Source organism: Chanodichthys erythropterus, chromosome 11 (assembly GCF_024489055.1).
Source record: "Chanodichthys erythropterus isolate Z2021 chromosome 11, ASM2448905v1, whole genome shotgun sequence".
Taxonomy (NCBI): domain Eukaryota; kingdom Metazoa; phylum Chordata; class Actinopteri; order Cypriniformes; family Xenocyprididae; genus Chanodichthys; species Chanodichthys erythropterus.
In genome coordinates this window covers 27,361,854-27,371,209 of record NC_090231.1, presented here as the reverse complement: position 1 = coordinate 27,371,209, position 9,356 = coordinate 27,361,854, and the positions used below count along the sequence as shown (strand labels likewise).

At 36.1% G+C, this 9,356-nt stretch overlaps 1 protein-coding gene across 1 annotated transcript; it reads right to left on the bottom strand.

The window, feature by feature from the left end:
* Window positions 1-403: 403 nt before the first annotated feature.
* Window positions 404-8,634, bottom strand: slc8b1 (solute carrier family 8 member B1). Its single transcript, XM_067400660.1, has 15 exons — window positions 8,237-8,634; window positions 7,876-8,028; window positions 7,617-7,669; window positions 6,843-6,900; window positions 6,226-6,331; window positions 5,453-5,620; window positions 5,161-5,274; window positions 4,731-4,790; window positions 4,258-4,391; window positions 3,622-3,763; window positions 3,218-3,339; window positions 2,146-2,299; window positions 1,914-1,994; window positions 1,675-1,739; window positions 404-792 (listed from the first exon to the last, which is right to left on the bottom strand). The coding sequence occupies exons 1-15, from the start codon at window positions 8,387-8,389 to the stop codon at window positions 604-606; spliced, it is 1,752 nt and encodes a 583-aa protein (XP_067256761.1). The 5' UTR covers window positions 8,390-8,634; the 3' UTR covers window positions 404-603.
* Between the last annotated feature and the right edge of the window lie 722 nt (window positions 8,635-9,356).

Sequence of the window (9,356 nt, the reverse complement as noted above, 5' to 3'; positions counted from 1 at the left end):
GGTCTTATCTAGCGAAACGATTGGTCATTTTGGAAAAAAAAAATACAACTGTATAAGCTTTATAAACACAAATGATTGCCTTGTACGTGCTTCCGCTTTCCGTATTCTTCAAAAAGCTTATGCTGTATGTCCTCCGCCTTCCCTATTCAACTCACAAAAAAAAACGAAACTGGCGCCGCGTTCGTTTCATAAGTTGAATAGGGTAGGCGTAGGACATACAGCGTAAGCTTTTTGAAGAATACGGAAAGCCTTAATTTCTTTTCGACTGACGAAAGAAAGACATGAACATCTTGGATGACATGGGGGTGAGTAAATTATCAGGAAAATTTTATTTGAAAGTGGACTAATCCTTTAACCATTTGACTCAAAACAGTCCTAAAGAAAAACACAACCCCACATCATATTTGCAAGTGTTCAGTTTAATAAAATAATCATTTTAATCTCATGTTTCAAGATTATAGTTGATTGAAAAGTTTAACTGTACAGTAATTACTGGCTCATGATCTTCAAACATGTACATATACAAAAATAGTTATATTTCTTATACATTTCTATGAAAGTCTAAAGATCTTTGCATCCATCCGATTATTGATTCTGCTGATGTCAAAATTTGATAATTCTAAACTCGGTGAGGAGGGCGACGATGAGGAAGACAATGTAGAAGAGCAGTAGAAAAATGCCATAGGCTCGGTTCAGGTGGAAACACTGAAGAGGAACCGCTATGAAGGAGAAGACCAAAGACAGACCCAGCGCTCCTGAGAGAACCCAGCACAGCATCCCCTCTGGTTCCAGCTGACCATACAACAGAACACAGCACACAGATCAGACTCCATCACTCATCTAAACTAATATTCAGCTGACTAAAAGCTTGCAACATATGCTCAGATGATTGTACAGTATATAGCATCCAGTTTGATGTATATGATCTTTTCTAGGAAAGCTGAGACATTGTGTATTACGGTGGCCGAGAGAGCTCAACGCGCTGCAAATAAAGAAAACATCTTCATCAGTTTGACAACACACGCGCTGCAAACTCCACAACACTTACAAATAGTGAAACGCGCTGCAAATAAAGAAAACATCTTCATCAGTTTGACGACACATGCGCTGCAAACTCCACAACACTTACAAAAAGAAAAACGCGCTGCAAATAAAGAAAACATCTTCATCAGTTTGACAACACATGCGCTGCAAACTCCACAACACTTACAAATAGTGAAACGCGCTGCAAATAAAGAAAACATCTTCATCAGTTTGACAACACATGCGCTGCAAACTCCACATGTTTTCTTTATTTGCAGCGCGTTTCACTATTTGTAAGTGTTGTGGAGTTTGCAGCGCATGTGTTGTCAAACTGATGAAGATGTTTTCTTTATTTGCAGCGCGTTTCACCATTTGTAAGTGTTGTGGAGTTTGCAGCGCATGTGTTGTCAAACTGATGAAGATGTTTTCTTTATTTGCAGCGCGTTTCACTATTTGTAAGTGTTGTGGAGTTTGCAGCGCATATGTGTTGTCAAACTGATGAAGATGTTTTCTTTATTTGCAGCGCGTTTCACTATTTGTAAGTGTTGTGGAGTTTGCAGCGCATGTGTTGTCAAACTGATGAAGATGTTTTCTCATTTGCAGCGCGTTGAGCTCTCTCGGCCACCGTAGTGTATAGAGAATGAGACTTACTGTCACAACGTTATTATTCTGAAACATTTGCAGCAGGCAGCCCAGACCTATGCCAAACAGCATATCTTTATGCGGTGTTAAAGGCATACAAAGAGCTTTCTGTCGTGATGTTTTAGGGTAAAATATATCAGGACATTTACAATACGGTCAACAAATAGTATGATTAAAGTTATTGATATAGTTTTTAAAGCACATACACAAAAATAATAACATATGGTCTTTTAAAAGTTTAAGGATACTAAAGATAATGCCTCCAAAACAGGCTGAGATGGCCATCCGTGGGTATCCCCGACGGGCTATAGTAATGTCTGCAAAGCAATCTGTGAAAACAATGCAAACAAAAAAATAAATAAACCATACAATCTAGTAGATGCAAATCTCTTTTGCTTTCACTTCAGGTCCTAGAACAGGCTATAAGCACAAATAATAAAATAATGTGAGTATTTTTTATGTTGTTGAGTGGGTGTATACCTCCAATGCTGTTGCCCCAGGCTAACAATGTGAGTCCCAGTACAGTGTTGCTGAGGCTGAGAACAACCCCCAGCAGGTGCAGCACACTGACAATCTCAGACGCCACAGTGCTGATCCACAGCGCACTGACCACAAAACCTAGCAGTGAATAAAGCTACACACACACACAGCAATAGAACAAATATGAATAAATACATAACAGCAGTTCAAAAGTTTGGGGTCAGAAATTTTTTTTTTTTCCTTCTGGTTCATTAAACCAACTGATCAAAACAGCAAGACATTTATAATTTGACAAGATTTCAATTTTAAAAAATGGTACATTTCAAAAAAAAAAAAAAAAAAAAAAAAACTTTCAGTAATACTTTATTTTAGGGACTTTTAAATAGTTGCTTATTAGTATGTATATTACTAGGATATTGGCTATTTATCAGTACTTGTAAAGCACATATTAATGCCTTATTCTGCATGACCTTATTCTACAATCTTAATCCTACCCAATACCTAAACCTAACAACTACCTTACTAACTGTTAATAAGCAGTAAATTAGGAGTTCATTGAGGGAAAAATCATAGTTAATAGTTTTATATGTGTTCCCTATACTAAAGTGTTCCCAAACTTTCTATTTAACAAACTCATAAAATAAAAATTATGCAGCATAGCTGTTTTCAACATTAATAAGAAGTTTCTTTAGCAACAAATCAGCATATTAGAATGATTTTTGGAAGGATCGTGTGAAACTGAAAACTGAGTAATGATGCTGAAAATTACATTTTAAATTACAATTGTTATTATTAAATTATCATTATCATTATATGACATTTTAAAATATATTAAAACAGAAAAGTTCACTTTAATAATATTTAACAATTTTTTCACAGCTTTTACTGTATTTTTGATCAAATAAATGAATTCTAATTGTGAAGTTTTTAAAAACTTAAAATAATAATTGACCCCAAACTTTTTATCAGTAGTGTATATTACTGCAAATATTATGTATATGAGCTATGAGGCTTTATATTGGCAGGCTATTTCAACCAAAATAAAAAAGCAGAAAGAACTGAAGATTCATACAAAGTGATATCTCGGAGGATGATTATTTGTGGTAGTGAAGAAGACAATGGCCGAGAGGAAGACTCCAATGCAGACTGTAAGCACCCACACTGGAAATTGTCCTTCAATGAGGTATAAGCCATCTTGAATGAAAAAGAATGTATGTCTGTTTTAATCACATGCACTTTACAGAACGTAACTATCTGCATCAACAGCATTTATCTTTTCACATACGAGAGGAATTTCAGTTCCTCTGGCAGTTCTTATGACTGCAGTACGTGTAATGCTGATGTGTAATGCTAATGCTGGTGACATAACAGTACCTTACATGTGCACATAACATAAGAGATTGCTGTTAAATAGTTTCGGTCTTATGATTAAAAAAACAGCAACAACAACAACAACAACAAAATAAGCCGACTCACACTTTCCAGACTGGAATGTGAGCACACACACCAGAGGCCCAGTGATTATGTGCACACAGTTAAGGGGGCGTTTCCAGTTGCGATCCTCCTCATCTGTGTCCACCACAGGAACTGTCAACAATAAAAGCACTTCTATAGGCACCTAACACAGTCAGACAGACAGGAAAAAAGGACCTTCACCTTAAAGTCGGCATGAAAAGGAAGTGAAACGACTTCTCGAACAAGAAAAAAAAAAATGTAGGGTGGGACTTGTCCATTTTGTCCATCGGGAATTAATTGGACAGTTGTGGTTGGCTATTGCTGTGATCTCAAGTGAGTGACATTATCCCGCCCTTACTCTTATAAATGTCATCAGAGAAGAGATGTTGTTGCAAGAGGGAGGGGAAGTTATTTTGATTAAAGATTACAAGGGCACATGGGTTAAAAAAAAAAAAGATGCACATGGATAAATCGTTTATAATAAATATTGCGATATTCTATGAAAAAACAAAATTACATTTTGATTTCATGGTGAAAATAACATATGCATGCATATAAAGTTTCTACCAATTCACTAAAAGGTTACTAGAAGAACATCCACTCATTTTGAACCAGGAAGTGATTGAGACATGAAACATGAAACGTTCACATTTTCACCTTGATCACTTTGAGGACTTTGGCACTCCAGTGCTGTCTCCTCCATGTCCGGCTGTCCACTGGGTTAATGGCATTAAGGAAGATCTGAGCAGTAGATTGATTGTAAGGCAGCAAAGGCTCATACTCTTCTCCATCTGAAACATACATGCAAGAATTTCACACACACAAACCAATAGTCTAAATTATGAAAGAAATTGGATGAAGAGTGGCATTTCAAAGCCAATCAAGGACACAAACTTAAAATGTAATGACTGAGCAGAGAGCAACACTTTCACACCATACAGGACTTCCTCAAATATGCTAAATGGTCTTTTAGAGAATTTGGGTTTTTTCTGTTGCCTAAGCAGATGGCAACACATACTTGCAAAACTCACATATTTATGAAAGTCTGTAGAGTTCAAATCAACCACACATTCATAACCCACTGAAACTCCAGTTATTGAATCAGCCTACGTTGAGAGGAAGTGACCCACCGTGTGCTTGTATGCTGCCACTCTGAATTTCTCTATATGAATCAGACTGGAGAATCTCTCCTACAAGTCAAGAACAGCACTCATTAATCACTGCCCAGTGATCGCAATAACGCTTTGAGTATGCATTGTTGTGAGCAGTATATCTGAATGTGTGAATAGTGTAAAATAAAATGTATATTCAAAATTTCACTTTAGTAGCTCATAATTTGCTAGGGAGTAAGTATTCAAATAAACAAATAAGCTTGATTTAAAAAAAAAAAAAGTTCTCAAACTTTTTAATGTAACTTTTAAACACATTTTAAAATTTGTAACTTAAAAGAAGAAATTATCACTCCGCATTTAGAAATTGTAATGAGATTTTAAGATAGTAAAAAATGTGTGATGTGCGTTTTGGGAATAATAGTGCTGACAAAGACTGCAGTCTCCTCACCCTGTTCTCTGCCTGAGCTCTGAGCCGATCCATTTAGCTGATGCTTCTGACGATTGTAAACATATGCACTCACAATCACAGTCAAAACATATACAATATACAGCCCCAGATAACCTGTGGAGAACAGGAAAAAATGGAGCAGGAGAGAGAAATATGTTAGACAAGTCATTATTTCTTACAAACAAATTGAAATATTAATCTTTAAACTAGTGTTCCCATATATATCTAAATGAATATGAAACATTCAGAATGAATGTGTAAATTTTTGGTAAAGGATTAACGGTTATCAGACCCAGGGCTTCTCCCAAGGAAATGTGGCCTTTGTATAGGATAATGAAGGTCCAAAACACAGCCACCATGTAGAAAATGACATCACGAAGGAATGGACGGGATGCCACAGTGAAAGGTTTAACCAGAGCAATGCTTCCAGCTACCACTGTTGTAACAAAGATTCCCGCCCCTAGAAAAAAAATGTCATTAGGAAAATACAGTGTGTCACAATAAAGTAGGAAAAAATACCAATATCCCTATATAATATATATATATATATATATTATATATTATATCCCTATATATTATATATTATATCCCTATATAATATATATATATATATATATATATTATATATATATATAAACATAATATACAAAAAAGCACAATCAATATAACATTACTACAAAGCACTTCTTGTTTTTTTGTTTTTTTTATGAATGATGAATCCGTTCACAAGACTTAAAAGTGAAGTGTGTAATTTCTTCAATAGAACTACACGTGTGAGGGCTAAATGTCCTCACTTATATAGTGAAAGTATAGTGACATTTTACTGGTCCTCACTAGTTAAAAAGTCTTATAAATTGGCCAAAACATGTTTTTATTTAAATCTATTGTTTTGCACATGTTTCTGTGAGGGTTGTCTTTAGGGGTAAGGGTTGGGTTAGGCGACATAAAATATAAACATGATATAAAATCAATGGTCCATGCATTTTCCTCACTAATATAGCAAAACAAACATGTTTATGTGATAAAGAATGGTTGGTTTATGTTTAACAGCGCCTATTTTCTCACCAAACAGCGCTCCAACGGCAAGACCAGCAGTTTGAGGGTGAGAGAAAGCAGCCATGGCACTGAAGACATCTGGAGCCCCATTTCCAAGTGCCAGGAATGTTACTCCCTGTTCCATTAGGTCAAGGAAAATTATAAAACAAAAAAAACATGCCAACACCAACACACAACCCCACAGCACCATTTGGGCCCTTTCTAGCAACCAAAACGCAAACAGATCACTTAGGATTCCACTTAGTCACACACATCACTACACAACCCTCTCAGTCATGCACACACTATAAAGACACCAACAGCACTCCAGACTCTTCTCAATCATGTGCAAACTTCAAGAACAAACAGGATTAGACTCTAAACAAACACTACCTAGAATAACACATCCTAGGTTAATACTGTCAGCATGAGACCTACAAACAATATGTCTAGTTGTTTAGCATGATGTGATATTCTCTTTACCCCAGGACTCTGGAGTTTATTACTGCTGTGGTTGATAAGGACACAGCAGAAGTCCACAGGAGGAGTAATTAACTTCTTCAACCTCTGCAAAATGAGGACAAATTACAAGGATCAGCTGATCTGGGAATTACTGTTCTGCCATGTTTCAAGTATTTAAAGGATACGGCCACATTATGAGTCAGTCTTAGTGAGGAGGAAATGGCTGAAAGGTTTGGGCAGAAACTGGAAAAAAAACAAAAACAAAAAACAATGTAATATAATCAAAATACACATTATAAACCATATACATTTAAACTCATTTAATTTCTGTACTTTATGGATTGAATTCATTCTAAATAATTTTTGCAACCAAATGATGAATTAACTGACTTTATGATCCTCAAAAAAAAACAAAAAAAAAAAAACAGAACTTTCTGAAAATAAAGATTTAACTCAAAATTCTCCAAAAAAATGAAAGCTGTTGTCTCTGTCACATGAGTAAATAGGGAAGTAAAACAGGTCATGGCCAAAGATCAAATAAATAGTGCAATTATTATTTGTAAGTTTTAATCTATTTCTAATTTTAATCGACTGATAGACCTAATTATCAAAAAGCACAACACAAAATGGAATACAATTCCTACAAACATGCCAAAACATATTCACTCTAAAAGTAAAGATTACACACACACACACACACCCAACACTTAACTTACACCTAATTCAGTCAGGCTCAATTTTTACAATTCAATGATTATGTACCAAGCTGTGAAGCATGTTGGTAATATGTGGAACATAAAATGTCTCAGTGTTTATTTAGTCCATACAATGGAAGTCAATGGTAACATTCTTCAAAATATCTTCATTCCACAGAAAAAAAGAAAGTCCTTTTAAGACAAGGGCAGCATGTGCAGGCTGATAAACAACCCTTAAAGTATTTTCTCAAACACAAAACTCACAAGTCTGATGCAATCAGCCCAAGAATGAGGAACAAAACAAACAGCCAGATTACCTGATGGGAAGAAAAGAGAAGAAAGAACCACAAATACAACATCAATTTACAATCTAGACTGATGTATTATCATTAGATTTAGTTGGATATGTAAACAAATGTGTCCTGCTCCACAAATAAACACAATATTCGATTCTCTGGTGTGTGTGTGTGAACAGTTTCAAAGTAAACCCTAAGTGTGGTGACTGAGCTAATTGTGTCCTTACATAGAGAGTGATGACTAGGGGCAACAGATTAGGTGGGAACAGACAGAAGGTGACCCAAGGGTATTTGATGAACCCTTCATCTGAAGTACAGTCTGGGGTATTCTTCACAAACTCACATCTCTGACTGGCAGACAGGTTCATCACCATATCACACTGCAACACAGATCAAGAAAAATGCAGCTGTGCAGGATTCATTGCCAAGAGTTAGACAAATCTATCATAACACAGAGTTCAGTCATGGTAAATGAATGGTTAATTACACTGTTATTTATGATGTTACTGAGTGCAGATCCGAATACTGAATGAAAGGGGTGTAGTGGTATGGTTTAGCAGTAATTCAGAGAGGTTTTGTCCAGCTCACCTCGTCTCCATTGCGGTTCAGTGTAACGTCTGCTGGTCTTCCTGAACTCCAGACATTCCCAACAGGAACGAGGTGTTGTTGTGTTGACTGGCAGCTGACACGATCCCATTGCAGCGCAAGGGTGCAAAACAAAACTAAGAGCATAGAACGCATTTGTACGCAGATACTCCTTCAACATTGCTTTTTAATATTCAGCACAAACAGTTGAATTGTTTAATCGACAGCAGCTTTCGTGGTTCTTTCTCGTTTATTTCCTTTACCGTGATATACTCCATGTATGTAGACGCTGTGAAACACAATCTGTGGTTTTGTCTGACCTAAAATAACGCAGGATTACACATTTACACTGTCACAAGTGAAATTTGAGGATGTGTGTCAGGTCATTCCAGTACTTCCTATACAAACAGCGTGACAACGAGCTTTCTTATCCGCCCTCCCTCTGTCCTATGGTTAAAGAGACATTTCACAATTCTTCGACTTAAAGGGATAGTTCGCTTGAAATTTTGTGACTTTACAACATCGCTTACAAGTTTATGTTGTGACCAAAACGGTTTGGTCGCATTTTAACCCTTAGTTTCATTTTTAATTCAGTTGTTCTTTCTCCTTGAAAGTGTTTTGCAAGATGGAACTTATTAAAAAAAAAAAAAAAAAAAAAAAATCATTGTAAAACCGCAACAATGAACTTAGCCTATATGGATATAACCTATATACATTCATGTGAGAGAAACCTACTGACCCTCCACTCCACTAACATTTAGAGTCCTATAATGCAATTATTTGGCCTTTATAAAAAAAAAAAAACCTTTCCCGTAAGCTGGAAGACCTCAGTATGTGTATCTGAGAGCAGCCATCTGACATCCTTTAAAAGTTTTATTAGGCTACATCAAAAATGCACCTACGATTTACCCTGCTGGACTCCTTTGTGTGAATAATATACAATGTTGACCACCAGGCTCACTGCTGCATTTTAGCTACACAAGGTATTTTGGTGGGATAACCCAAGTAACCCAAATTTTTGATCATTAAATGTGATGGGAATCAATCAACACCAAATCTCACATGTCAAATACTTTGTTGAAAAATGAATATATTACGTCCTAATTGTAACAGTCCATGTGGA